We start from the raw sequence: 15,061 nt of genomic DNA, 5'->3' as shown, positions 1-15,061 counted from the left end.
CAGAAACAAAGATGTCGGCAAGGCCGTGCTCCCACCGAAACCTGTGGAGAGCCTCCCTCCAAGTCTGGTGGTGGCCGTCAATCTGTGGTGCGCCTGGCCATGGCTTCAATCCCTGCCTCTGTGGTCTCATGGCCTTCTCTCCACACGTCCTCACGACGTCTTTTTATTTTTTATTTTTTATTTTTTTTTTTTCATCCAACAAGAAGCCATAACTTTATTAATGATAGAAACAGTACAAATTTCAAACCAAGCTGCAGTTATTCTTTTGAAACACCAAACAAGGGTCCTCGTTTTCAGACGGTTACATTGTTAATTCCATAATAGCATTTACAATATCATTACTGTTGTTCTTCAGGGCTCGAACTGCCTTTGCTCTTGATACATTTGCTTGTGACATGACCAGTTCTATGTCCTTAACCTCTACACCTGTTTCATCAACCTCTTCCTCTTCACTCTCTTCTTGTACAGTTGGAGTCTGTGTATTTTCTTGAATGTTTGAGACAGCTTCACCTTGAACTTTGAATTTCTCAGCAGCTGCTAGTTGTGCCTGCTGAGATAAATCCTCGATCTTGGCTTCCCCAAAAACTATGTAGGTATCTGAAGCTGGGCTCTTGTAGACATCTGGTTTTGTGATGACAAAGAGGATATTCTTAGATTTCCGGATAGTGACTCTTGTAACCCCTGTAACCTGTCGAAGACCTAGTTTGGACATAGCCTTCCGTGCCTTCTTTTCACTCCGGCTCTGTTTTGCTTTACTGACTGGTTCTTCATCGATTTCAGCTGCTGCTGCCAGCTGGGCTTGTTGGGTGGTTGCCTGTGTGGAATCCTGTTCCTCAAGCTCTGGTACTGATTCATCACTGTCCGATTCTGTTCCAGACCCTGTCTCAGCCTGGGGCTGTGGCAACTCCTGCTCTGTAGCAGGGACGGTTTCTGTGGCTTCACCAGGCATTTTGTGCGGGGAACGCGGAACCAAGATGGCGGCAGAAAGAGCCTCACGACGTCTTTTTATAAAGACAGCAGTCACATTGGATTAGGACCCGCCCCACCCCAGTATGACCTCATCTTAGTGTGATTGCATCTGCAAAGACCTTATTTCCAGATAAGGTCACGTTCACAGGGACCAGAGATTGAGACTTGAACATCCCTTTTTGCAGGACACAATTCCACGCACGGCAGTGAGAGGGGAGGGAAGAAGAGACTGTCTTGTCAAGGAAACCGCTCTGTGCCACTTGGCCCCCTGAGAATTGTGCAGACTGGCCCCAGGCTGTTCGTCTGAAGGAAGGAAGAGCAAGCGCCTCGTCACCAGCCTCGGCCCCACAGGTCCAGGATGTTGTCAAGGTCACAAGCTGCCCCTGTTGAACGTCCCCCATTCACAGCATCAGAGGAGAAAGCAAGTCCAGCAGCAGGTGCAGGAATTCAGCTCTTATCAGCACGAAACCCAGCAAGGAGCACCAGTGTAGCCCCAGCCCCTGCCCAAATCTGGGGTCAGGCCAAGAGAACAGGAGTCTGAGAACCTCACACGTGTGCTGCGGGACAACCCTCACACCGTTCAGATGGCTCCCACTCTACACCAGTCCCTCTCTGTCTCCTGGTCTGTAAGACAGTGGCCAGCCCCAATGCACAGATGGCTCCACAGAGAAGGCGTGGGTGTCCAGCACCTGAGGCTAACCAGGGGCCATGGCCAAAACGCATCGTCTCCCTCCTCCACCACTGCTCCAAGATGACCCCCACGCTCCACCTGCATGTCTGCTGTTCCAGGCCACTTGCCTGAGGGTCAATGACCATCATTATCACCAGGCTGGGTGGCACCCAGGGAAGCCCCAGACTATCTCCAAGCAAGAGCTGTGTTCCCAGTGCTGCTGTGACACACAGCAGCCACAGCCCCAGTGATAGCTGGGGTCAAGGGCCCCTGCTGAAAGAGTACCTGCTTCCTTTGCCTCCTCGGCCACCAGCAGGGGAGGCCCCAAGTATTCAAGTTCAATGGAACCCTTTCAGTGTGACCCCTCCCACCAGTAGCCCAGATCTCTGGTCCTACAGAACATGAGGTTTGTGGCAAAATTGCACCAGTGGCCACTGGGCAGTGAGAGCAGCCAGTCCCGCTCCTGTACATCGTCTGACCCCAGGCTCCTGGGGCTGTGCCATCGTGACATCTCCATCCACTGACACCTTCCCAGTCCACATTCTGAAACTGCAGCCATCCCCCATGGCTGGTGTGCACATCACGGTTTTCTTTCATTTGATTTCTGGCTTAAAACACAGTTAGCTACCCTAGTCCCATCCTATACCTAGGATCTGTGGAATGATGAACCTGGAGGGCCTGTAATGTTCTCCCCTAGTTCACACTGAAATGAAACCACCATTACTGAGCTTGACATTGTGTCTGTCCTTCATGGACTCACCATGCAAACCAGCTGGAGAAGAATGGTCATCTGGGCCAAAGTCAAGCTTTATGGACTGAGCCCCATTGGGTGTCAGGAGGAGGAGGCTTGGTCTTCTTTTGGGTCTGCTGAAGGGTCTAAAACTTGGATTTTTTGGTTCACATGTTGAGAAGGTCAAAGCTCTTTTATTTCAACCACAACAGAGAAGAAAGAGATTCTGCTGTTCTCAATTGCGGAAAAACGCCAACGGGTCTCTAGGTTAGGGGGACAAATGGCCTCGGTTTTACACAACAAAATGGAAGATACCCTGGTTCCTTTCTAAATAGGTCTAGTGACCTCTAAAAGTGCTTCACACTGGGGCCCTGTGTGGCTCAGTCGCTTGGCCATCCAACTCTTGGCTTCGGCTCAGGTCATGATGTCACAGCTCGTGAGTTTGAGCCCGCATCGGGCTCTGTGCTGACAGCTCGGAGACTGGAGCCTGTTTCAGATTCTATGTCTCCCTCTCTCTCTGCCCCTCCCCCACTCATGCTCTGTCTCTTTCTCTCTCAAAAATAAATAAACATTAAAAAAAATTAAGTCATGCTGGCTGGCTTGCTGTTTGTTTGTTTGTTTATTTGTTTGTTTTACTACATCACTCTGATTCCCTTTTTGTCTTTAGGACACTTTCCACTATGTTCTGAAAGTAAATGTCCCCGCTCCCCACTGGTGAGTATGTCATCGGGTTTGGCAGTAGGAGAGAAGCACATTATTTATATTTAATGCTGCCTCATTAGACCCAGGACCTCACACTGTCAGGAGAGGAATGTGGAACATATGGGGAAAGACACCACATTTTTTCAAGCACCTGGTTATTTTAACAGTAAATTAAAACTTCATGGATCTAGGTTTCTTTCATTTGGAATTTATGATAATATCAAATTTGTAATTATTTGAAACTATTCTGAATGAAATGAACAATGCAGATAAGTTCCTGGGAGTTACTTGTAGAGAGTATAATTTTCAGAGGGTTTAATTTAATCAGTCATTGGCATGCAAATCCCAATTACCTACAACAGGCAGTAAAATTTCACCTTGGTGCTTCTGCTCTAGAGGGTATATGCACTTGAATTAAAACTAACTTTCTACATTCAATATGTTCTACAGAGTTTCCACTTCCAAATAAGGCTTCCTTGTGATTCATACCAGTTTTGGGGCTCAGCCTTGGTGGAAGGTAGAAAGGTTTGTTTCTCTGAGCCAGACACTGTGTAAGGGGTTGTTTCGATGGTCTCATTAATCAGCTCCACACTCATGAGAGCTGGGCATTACTATACCCATTTTACACACACTAAAACTGAGGCTCTAAACATTTTATCACATTGCCAAGAGTCATGGCATCTGTAAACCAGCTTTGCCCCTGACTCTGACCCCAAAGACTCCCTGTGGTCTTCCCATCCTGTCTTTGCATTAGGATATTTACAACAAATGTATAAGATGCATCACTAACCTAACCTCCCCTTTGGAAAGCTGTCCTTACAATGAAAGTAATTTCAAATGTCTGTTCCTACGGGTGAAGTTACTGCCACCCGCAGTTCAACTCATCAGCCCCTTTACACTAGGATTCTCTCTGTGAGGGTGTTAGTTGTTTTATTTTGCTTTATAAAGCGTCAGGATTTTTTAAATGGAGATATAATTGACATAAAACATCATCCTAGTCTTGAGCGGACAGCCTATTTGTATAAACTGTTAAATGATCCCAGCTAACATCCCTCGCCTCACACAGTTACAGAACTTTGCTTCTTGTGATGAGAACTTTTAAGAACTACTTCCTTAACAACTTTCGAGTATAAGGAACAACTCTGTTAACTACAGTCACCATGTTCTGGATTATGTCCCTGGGACTTATTTATTTTATAACTGGATGTTTGTATCTTTTTACCCCCTTCATCTACTTCCCGCCTCTGCCAAATACCAATCTCTTCTCTTATCTATGAGCTCAAGGGTTGTACCTTCGTATTTCTTAGAAATTTCCTGGAGTGTGTGTGTGTGTGTGTGTGTGTGTGTGTGTGTGTGAAGTAAGCTTTTTATTTTAGGGTAGTTTTAGATTTAAGAAAAAATACAGTGATATACACAGGATTTCCAATGTACCCTATTATTAATCTTATACGACCATGGTCAACATGACATCTATTGATGCCTTCTTATGAGCCAACGTGCATAATTTACTCAGATGTCCTGTTTTCCCCTAATGTCCTTTTTCCTATCCTGAATTCTGTCCAGGAAGCCACATGTGTGACATTTAGTCACCTGGCCCCCTCAGCCTTCTCAGATTTTCTTTGTTTTTGTTTTTTTTTTTTAATTTTTTTTTTCAACGTTTTTTATTTATTTTTGGGACAGAGAGAGACTGAGCATGAACGGGGGAGGGGCAGAGAGAGAGGGAGACACAGAATCGGAAACAGGCTCCAGGCTCCGAGCCATCAGCCCAGAGCCTGACGCGGGGCTCGAACTCACAGACCGCGAGATCGTGACCTGGCTGAAGTCGGACGCTTAACCGACTGCGCCACCCAGGCGCCCCAGATTTTCTTTGTTTTTGATGACCTTCACAGTTTGAGGACTGGGCAGATATTTTGTGGAATCCCTCAACTCGGATTTCTGTGATGTGTTTTATGCACCACACAGACATAAGATGTGAACTTTAGGAGACTATAGGAGCCCACTGTACTACACTCACAATTTTGTTGTAAATCAAAACCATGCTAAAATAAAAAGTTTAAGTTAAATAAAAAGCCTAAGACAAAAAATGTTAAGTTGAAAGCTAAATCATCAAGAAATTCACTCGCACAAGTCACGCTGTGAGAGAGTGCTTTGCGATTGCCAGGGTTATGCTCCGCATTGGGTGTTACCGGTGACCTTTGGAGGTGATGCTTCAGGTGGCTTCACTAGCTCTCACTGGTGTCCGTGCAAAAGGAACAAATCTTTAGAATCTCTACAAGAAAGAGAGTTTCCTTCAAGCCCAAGAGAGCTGCCCACCGCCTTCACAGTGAAGAAAGTACCTCAGAGAATGAACAGTTTTTACATCTTGTGAGAGCTCAAAAGGCCACAGATTAACACACAGGCAGGAATCATGAGTTTTAACATCAGGAATGCACGGAGTTAGGAGGGGCAGTGATCAATATTTTAAAAACAAGATGATTTTCCTTCAGGCTATGTAAGAAGTGTGCTCAGCAGACCCTAAATCAGCCTTTTGATCGACACAAAGATTACGTACAGTCATGGGGCGCCTGGGTGGCTCAGTCGGTTAAGCGGCCGACTTCGGCTCAGGTCATGATCTCACAGTCCGTGAGTTCGAGCCCCGCGTCAGGCTCTGTGCTGACAGCTCAGAGCCTGGAGACTGTTTCGGATTCTGTGTCTCCCTCTCTCTGACCCTCCCCTGTTCATGCTCTGTCTCTCCCTGTCTCAAAAATAAATAAAACGTTAAAAAAAAAAAAAAAGGTTTAAAAAAAAAAAGATTACGTACAGTCATGCTGACTTAGAAATCTAAAATGGCTTCCCTTTGGGGTGCCTGGGTGGCTCAGTCGGTTGAGCATCCCACTTCGGTCCAGGTCATGATCTCCCAGTTCATGAGTTCGAGCCCCACATAGGGCTCACTGCTTTCAGCCTGTCAGCCAGAGCCAGCTTCGGATCCTCTGTCCCCCTCTCCCTACCCCTCCCCAGCATGCACTCTCCCCAAAACAAATAATAAAATATTTATAAAATTAAAATAATAATAATAATAATAATAATAATAATAAAATGGCATCCCGGGGTGCCTGGGTGGCTCCATAGATTAAGTGCCCAACTTCAGCTCAGGTCACGATCTCACAGTCCGTGGGTTTGAGCCCTGCACAGGGCTCTGTGCTGACAGCTCAGAGCCTGGAGCCTGCTTCAGATTCTGTGTCTCCCTCTCTCTCTGCCCCTCCTCCACTTGTGCTCTGTCTCTGTCTCTCAAAAATAAATAGATACTAAAAAAAAATTTTTTTAATGGCATCCCTTGTAGACCAGGACTTCAGAAGGTTTCTCGCTCATCACTGGCCAGCACACACTATGGCAGAAAAACACATTAATACCAAACCAAATGGATTGTTTTATATATTCTACAAACAATATTTGCAGGAAAATATTTTAGGGACAAATGACATTACACACTAGTCTCTGGGGCAGTGTGAAAACAAACTTGGTGACTATTATATTCACAGGAAGTACATGAATTATATTTCCTGTCTGTTTCTTCTGTCTCCCCCCAAATAAACTAATGCTCATTAGTTGTCCACCTGACCATGACCTGGAAGAGAATAGATCAGGCTGGCCTTCAGCCAAGCCAACACGGTGGCAGAGAGGGCCTGGGATTCAGTCTGTCCCCAAGCTGATCCAGGTGAAGCCTCGAAAGGTGAAGTACCTCCAGAGTTCTGTCATTTACAACACAGAGTGTCCCGATACTCGTTGGTTTCTCAGCTCACGAGTCAGGGATCAGTTCGTTTACTGAAGGTACAGAAAACAGACACGGTTTCCGCCCTCATGGAGCAAACAGTCGGGTGGGAGAGAAAGACGTGCAAGAAAAATAAATCCCACAAGCAAGTACGAGGTCTAAACCACAGTAAGGGGCGAAGTTCACAGCGTTAAGAAACGAAACTTGACGGAGTAAATCTGAAGATCGAACTGACTTTATTAGGTGATTCTTGAGTTGGGTAGCATCCCATCCAGCAAGTAGAGAGGGGCTCTGAGCTAACAAAATGGTTATATAGGAAGGAGGGTGGGGCAAGGAAATTATTAGCAAAAGAAAAGAAAGGATTGTTTCAAGCAACTTCCGTTTCCCTTAGGGAAAGGGGCCAGGGGTCCTTTGCAGATTCCCTCCTCTTCCTTTGGTGGGTAGAGAGAGCCCCTGTGACAGACTACCTCATTGGTGTTTAATAGAAACTTCCTGACTGACCTGTTAAGACTTACATTTCTGGGGGAGGTTGAAACTGCAGTTAGGTTAAGAATTAAGCCCCAGTTTGGTTACCTGGCCTAGCATAAATGACTCCATCCTGGGTCACTTCATCTGGCCCAAGAAAAATGCCACCTCTGTTCTGGGCAGAATTTCTCTTATGGCCTCACCTGGCCACTAGGTGGCGACAGACCTGACTAAGTAGGCACATTACCTGGGTATGCAGTCCTCTGGGACACCAAACCCCCAAGTCCTTCAGAGGGGATAGCTGGAAGCTGAGAAATCAGGCATAGCCCCAAGGCAGGGATGTAACAGATATTTCATGGCTGCAGGGAAGGGCTCATGACGAGGGAAGATAGGGAAAAGCTGAGGTAAGAGCAGGACCCCGACAGCCCAGCCAGGAGGGGGTCCCCCTGACACATAGGGAGGTTGACTTAGCACAGTTTGGAGGCCATGTTCCAGTGTTTCACGTACAAGAGAGACATCCTGGAGGAAGAGTCTCCAAAGAAACCTATTTCTGGTAAATTGATGACAATGCAGGGTTTCTCTGTACTGAATATGAGAAGGGGAGACCCAGTGGGTGGGGCTGTGGTTCTTGGACCACATGCTGGGTGTCATCATCCAGGCTGAAAGTGCCGATAGTGACATGTTGTGTAGACGGGAAGGCTGAGGGTCTGCTCGAGTACATGAAGGTTTCAGGACCTTCCGGAACTGGAACATGATACTCATTTGGAAAGCAGGTTCCAGAACTGGGAGCTGGGAGGTCATCAGTAAGCTAGGCCTGGGCTCCCAGGTGCAACTGAGGCCACAGGGTCCCTGCTTCTTTTTGTGGTTCTCTGTCCTTTTCCCTCCTCCCCTCCCCCTCCTCCTCCCCTCTCCCTCCTCTTCCTCATTCCCCTCCCCTTCCCTTCCACCTCCTCCTCCTCTTCCTCCTTCTCTCCCTCTTTCCCTCTCTCCTGTCAGGACCCTCCCAGCTCCCAAGGTTTTATATCCTTATCACCAGAGACTAACTAGTGTCTTGGGCCCCAATTCTAAGTCCCCAGGGAATAGACTCTGATCATCCACCTTGGTCTGGGGTCCCCACTGCCACCTGCCGGAGTGGGCAGAAAGACGGCCAGGGACCCTATCTGAGAGTTGGAGGGTAGTTTCATAAGAGGGGTTTGTGAACCAGAAGATTCCTCAAAACACATATTCTAAAAGTGCGTGGCTCAGGCTTAGTCCCAGCGCTCACAACTACATGCTGGCCCCCAGTGGAGGCTGGCCACCCAAGGATATTGATCAGAAGAGCCATCCCTCCTAGGGGGGGGCCTTAGTGTGGGCCCCTCCTCTGTGACACCCTACTGGGAAGTGAGCAGGAAAATGCCTCTTGGGGGCACCTGGGTGGCTCAGTCAGTCTGACTCTTGATTTTGGTTCAGGTCATGATTGATGTGGTTTGGGAATGGTGGGGGGAGTCCAGACCCACAGCTAAGAAAGAATTCTTGAGACGTCTTTGGTTAAAGCCTGGGGACAGGACTCATGGGCAGAAAGAGCTGCCCTGGGGATTATGAGGAGAGGCTGATTACATACTTGGGAGTTTGGGGAGTAGAGAGGAGGGGAAGTTTCCAAGAGGAGTTTCATATGCAAACAAAGACTCCCAGGATCCTGGAAACCTAGCTATTGTCAAGCTCAGGTTGTTTTCCCCTCTAGCAAAGTATTAACACTAAGACCGCAGGGAGTCCCTGGAAAAATGTTATTCTCTGCCTGCCTCAAGTATCTATCAATGGGCTGCAGGTTATAAGGAAATTTAATTTTATCTACCATTTTCCTTCTGCCTTCGTTTCCCACATCAGTGATCTTGCTGTTGGTGAGTTTGGGCTTTGTGCCGGACGCGGAGCCTGCTTAAGATTCTCTCTCTGTCCCTCTACCTCGTGCATGCACGCTCTCTCTCCCTCTCTAATTAATTAATTAATTAATTAAATAAATAAAAATGAAAATGCCTCCTAAGAATTCCCAGGCTCCCTCCATGATCATGCCTACCAGACTTCATTTCCACTGCCCCGAGCCCAAAGTTCCAAGCTGGCATTTCTATCTCACCCTGTGCAAATCTTCCCCAATCTTCCAGCGTCTTCTGGTGCCTGGGTCTAGGTTCTTCCTATGGCCCTACTGCACTTTCTGCGCTAAAATTTTGTGGGTTTTACCAAATTCAAACAAACCGTGCTGTTAACGATTCCGAGTCAATCCTTCATATACTACTCCCTCCGTACATACCTGCGTATGGAGGTGGAGGTCCAAGTGTGGTTACATAGCTCGGACTTCTGCCTCCCCGCCCAGATGGGGGCTTCTTGGTTAGGAGTAGGCGGTGGTCATGCAGGTAAGGCCTGAGCTTTGTTCTGAGCAAAAGCCGGTCTCAAAAACCAGTTCTGTGCTGGCCTCCGATACCACCTGAAGCAAGCTACTTAACCTCTACAGCCCGGGGGTTGCCAGACTTAGGAAAAACAATACACCAGCCAGTTACATTTGAATTTCAGAGAAGCAACAAATAATTTTTAGTATATGTCTCAGATAGATTGCACGACATATACTAAAAAGTGAACCATTGCTTATCTGAATATGTGTGGCGTACTTATGCAAAAAAATTATTTGCTGATTCGCTGAAATTAACTGGACATTCTATATTTTATATGGAAAACCTGAAAGCCCCCTGTCTTCATCACTAAAGTGGAGATAATAATTGAACTCACCCTTCATGGGGTTACTGTGTGGATGTTACAAAATAATGCCTGTAATTGAGGAGGGCACCTGTTGAGAGGAGCACTGGGTGTTGTATGGAAACCAATTTGACTACAAATTTCATATTAAAAAAAAAATAATAATGCCTGTAAAGAAAGGGTGTGCTGTAAATGCTTGATGTATTATAATTACTACTCTTGCATCTAGTGCAGGTCGGCCTGGGGAAGTCGTATTTGACGCGTGTTGTCCCTGGGAAATGATGAGTACTTTCCCTTTTTACATTCAAAACTGCCCCGGTTTTGATAATAAATTGCCTGTTCATCACAGGCAGGGGACCAAATGTTTATGCTATTGTCTGTGGAGGCTGAAATGTTTTCCTTCATTTCAACCACCAGATGGCATTGCAGGGCAATGAGCAGAAGTAAGACGTACATAAAATTTTACTGTAATTACATCTGGGTTGCGTACTGAGGAGGGCACCTGTTGGGATGAGCACTGGGTGTTGTATGGAAACCAACTTGACAATAAATTTCATATTTTAAAAAAAATTACATCTGGGTTGGTTCCCTCCCCACCCCTTCACACACACACACACACACACACACACACACACAGGCACTCACTTCATTTTGTCCAGTGAGATTGGGTGACTCAGTAATCCTGTGAATGCTCGCCCTTAAATTGGAACACATAAAATGAAGACTGTAAATTATACTAATTATAAAAATCCACGAATGATTATTCTCCCACCATATTTTTTTTCTTGAATAAAATGAAACTGTATTTCTACTTTCATAATTCAGGCTAAAATTAGCCAGAACATTCTTTATATGCTACAAAAGCAGGGATCTATTTTCTTATTTGCTTACAGTGTATCTTTATTATCTAGAACAGTAGCAGGGATAGAGAAGTTCTCAATGGAGAATGAATGAATGAATGAGTGAATGAATGAATGTGTACCAGGGGTTATTATAAAGAAAATAAGTCCATGAACCTCTGTAGCTTGGGCTGAAACTTCCTGGAAGTTGGAATGATGTGGCCTGATTGAAAACAAAAGCACATATTTATTTACATTTAGAAAAAGGTATTCACAGCAACAGAGACTATCAACTGTATGTCTTAAATGAAAGAAATGTTATTCTTGGGAAGAAAAGGTCAACTAGAATAAAGAGCTCAAATATTCACCAGCTCCATTTTTGCTAATTCAACTCTCAATACGAAGATAAAGGGTTTTAATTTCCTTTCTAGTGGAGTGAAAAGCACATTCAAGGGGGATTTTAAGGCCTGGCGCTCAGGAGACAGCACACACCAAGCAACACATTGGCCAAGGATAAAAATATTTTTCCAGCCCAGTGCATCAAGGAAAACATTAAATAATTTATTTTTCACTTCTATTAATAAATAAGGCACACACAAAAAAAAACCCATCAGCAAAACAGAAGAGGAAAAGAAGCATTTCAAGCACTGAGTCCTATTTGCCTTTCTAACACAAAGAAAATTTCACATGACAACCCTATAGGTGTATTGTTTTAGTACAAAAGAAATTCATGATGAAAATCAATCACACCAACATTACAGGGATATACACAATAACTTCCCAGTGGTGGCTGAGATAGAAGATGCCTCTTAAATGCCCATGGTCAGCACCGGTGCTGTCTGGTATTGATTACTGAAGCACAGTGTCTACAACAAAATGAATATCTAGATTTATCATGAAAACAGAAAGTTCTTCATGAAAAAGGATTGTCTGTAATAATGACATCTCCCCCTGTCCAAATCTGTCTCTTTTTAAGAAAAGTGGCCTCACCCCATCTTCCCACCTCTCAGAAGTTAAGTTTTCTCCAAAACCATTTGGAATCAGTCAATGCAAGTTAAGCACAGCAAAAGTCCACACGGCAAATCTGCAGAGGAACCGGATAGATTTCTTAGCCAACATGCCAGGAGCCAGTAGTCAGGATCACATCCCCGGGAGCCAGGCCGCTGGGTGGCTTCCTACTTACCAACTCAGGTTCTTTGACTGCAAACAGCATCTAACTCTGGATCACAAGCAAAATGGGAGGGAACAGCAGCCAGCTCAAAGAACGGGCAGATCTGAGAACTGGGTTTGGAAGCAAGACCAGAACCTGGTGTCTACACAGCAGGACGTCTCCATGCTCTGGTTCAGGTCCCATCAGTAGAGTGAACATGCTCCACCACCCTTTTCCATCCATGGATGGGAAACTGAATTCCTAATCCATGAAAATAAAATGAACGTTGTCTTTGCAAATGGTCGACTTTGTAGGAAGAGGGTAGGAAATGTTACGTCTTTCACATAAGCATTTAGGGGAGCTCCCTGTTATCTCCATCTTTTGATACCATGGTACCCCTAGTAGTGGGAAGCGTTCCCCTACATATGTGATGATCCCCTTCAAGACTGAAGTCCCAGGAGAAGTCTGCTTGGCCAAGCCTGGGTCACGCACCTACCCTTGGCTGTCTGTGGCTGGCAGAACACCTTCACTGGTAGACCCATAGAGGCCACCCACGTGGAGGAGAAGTATTTTTCCAAAAGGAGGCTCCATGTTTTTAAGAAGGATGCTGGACTGCCAGAACATCAGCAAACATCAGCACAGTTCACTGTGCTGAACTGAGAAAACCACTTTCTCTTTCTGCCCATAGAGCAGACATTCGAGCCTCTTGGAAATGTTCCATAGACACGTCCACCTCTCACACATTCTTCCCTGAAGGAAGGTGAGAGGTTTGGGGAGAGAGAGTGAGAGAAAGACACAGCCTGCTTGGCCCTGTTCCATCAGAACACACTTTCAGGCTGCCCGGGTCCCAGGCACCTGGGTGCTCCGCACATTCCTGTCCTCCCTGTGGTGAGCAACCCTGGATCTGGCTCAGGCCTGGACTGGGGTCTTTAAACTCTTGGGAAGTTGGTTCTGGACTAGTGAGGCAGAGCAGGCTCCTTACTGAGACTGGCTGGGTGCACACTGCCCTGCACCTCTCTTTCCCCAGGCGAGCTTGGAGTGGATGATAGAGTGAGCTCCCCACATTTTATGGGTTGAACTGTGTTTCCCCCCACATTCATATCTGGAACTCCTAATCCCCAGTAGCTCAGAACGTGACCTTGTTTGGAATGGGGTCATTGCAAATGTAATTAGTTAAGATAAGGTCATTAGGATGGGACCTAGTCTTATATAACCGGTGTTATATTATTAAAAAAAAAAAAAGAAAAAGAAAAGAAAGAGAAATTGGACACAGACACACACACAGGAAGTATACCACATGAAGATGTAGGCAGAAATCGGGGTGATGCTTCTGCAAGCCAAGGAGCCCCAAAGATTGCCAGAAAACCACCAGAAGCCAGGAGAAAGGCCTGGAACGGATGATCCCTCCACGCCAGAACTGTGAGACAATATCTTACCCTTTGTTTAAGCTACGTGGCTAGTGGTGCTTTGTCACAGCAGCCCTAGGCACTGGCGCACACGTGTGGATTCCTTGGCCTTGGGTAAGAGCTGTCACAGTGAGGAAGGCCAAAGGGGAACATGAAATTGCCTTCAGGCCAAGAGAGTAAATCAAAACCAGTATTTCCCAGGAGAAATGACAGACTCGTAAAGATCACCGCGGGGGGTGATGAACTCCATTAGCTCCCCCATTTCATTCACTATCTGGACCCCTTCCAAATCATAGAGATTTGGGGAAACAAACATGAACTACTGCAAGCCCAACCACACGGTAGTCTGAAGACAGCTGTTGTGCCAGATGTGGTCTCTTTTCTAGAGCCAGCTAGCGTTGATGTGGTACACAGCCATTGATTTGATGAATGCGTTATTTTCCATCTTTATCAGGAAGGAGGATTAGAAGCAGTTTATATTCACATGGGATGGATAACAGTATTTATTTATAGCCCTGCCCTGGAGCTATATTAATTCTCCTGCCCTCTACCATAATATAATCTCAAAAGACCTGGACCATCTGGACATTCCTCAGAACATCACATTGGTCCACTATATAGATGACACGTTAAGTAGACTGAATGAACAAAGGTGGCAAGGATGTTGGAGGTCTTTGTAAGACATACGTATTCCAGAAGGTGGGAGAAAATGCTATGTAGATTGAGGAACCTAGGGCATCAGTGAATTAAGAGCTCAGCTTGCTGAACTTCCCCTCTAAAGAAAAAGATGAATTATTGTATCTTAAACCTCCCACCTGTAAGAAGGAAGCAGGCCTGGAAGACCTCTCTGGGTTCCGGACATAGCATATTCCAAACTGTGGATATTGCCCAACAAGTTTACTGTGTGACATGGAAGGTGCCGGCTCTCAGTGAAGCCTAGAGAAGGACAGGGCACGGCAGCAGGTCCAGGCTGTGATGCCAATGTGCCCATATGCCTGGTAGACCCTATATATCTGTGGTGGGAAAACACATCATGTGCCGTTTAGGACAAGCCCCAGCAGGACAATCACAGTGTAGACACTTAGGATCCTAGAGCAAGATCATGCCAACTGCAACAGAGAAATATACACCATGCAAGGAAGAGCTTTCTTCCTGATATCACGTCCTGATAGAGACTGAGGACATAGCCACGGACTCCATAACTGCCCATTGCGACCTGGGTTCTGTCAGGACCCACAGACTCACAGGGTCAGGCAAGCAGTCAACAAATAATTCTCATGATAGAGGCAGAACCTGGAGATGAGGCACCAGCCTCAGAAGGCAGGTGGCCTGGACCCCCCACATCACTTAACACTGTCACTTTAGCATCTCTCCTTCATCTACACCTGTAGCCACATGGGTGAGGTTTGTCCCTTATTAGCTACAAAAGGAAGAGATGAAAAGGCTAAGTTTGGTTCAAAGACGGGTCCTCTTGCTACAGGGTAGTACCTGGAAATGGTCTGTTGCTTCATTATAGCCCCAGAGTACCCAGGGGTGTCCCCAGAAGACATGGTGAGAGAATTCCTCCCAATGGGAAGAGTTTCAAGCAGCACATCTGTCATCTGACAGAGGAGGTAGCCTGAGGTCAGAATGTACATGGACTTGTGGGTAGTGGTGAATGG

The 15,061-nt window shown here is 46.0% G+C and overlaps 1 protein-coding gene across 1 annotated transcript; it reads right to left on the bottom strand.

The window, feature by feature from the left end:
* Positions 1-258: 258 nt before the first annotated feature.
* Positions 259-996, bottom strand: LOC131512862 (nascent polypeptide-associated complex subunit alpha). Its single transcript, XM_058732048.1, has one exon. The coding sequence runs from the start codon at positions 947-949 to the stop codon at positions 302-304; it is 648 nt and encodes a 215-aa protein (XP_058588031.1). The 5' UTR covers positions 950-996; the 3' UTR covers positions 259-301.
* Between the last annotated feature and the right edge of the window lie 14,065 nt (positions 997-15,061).

Source organism: Neofelis nebulosa, chromosome 5, assembly GCF_028018385.1.
Source record: "Neofelis nebulosa isolate mNeoNeb1 chromosome 5, mNeoNeb1.pri, whole genome shotgun sequence".
Taxonomy (NCBI): Eukaryota; Metazoa; Chordata; class Mammalia; order Carnivora; family Felidae; genus Neofelis; species Neofelis nebulosa.
The sequence above is the reverse complement of the archived record's forward strand: the minus strand, read 5'-3'. Positions and strand labels throughout refer to the sequence as shown.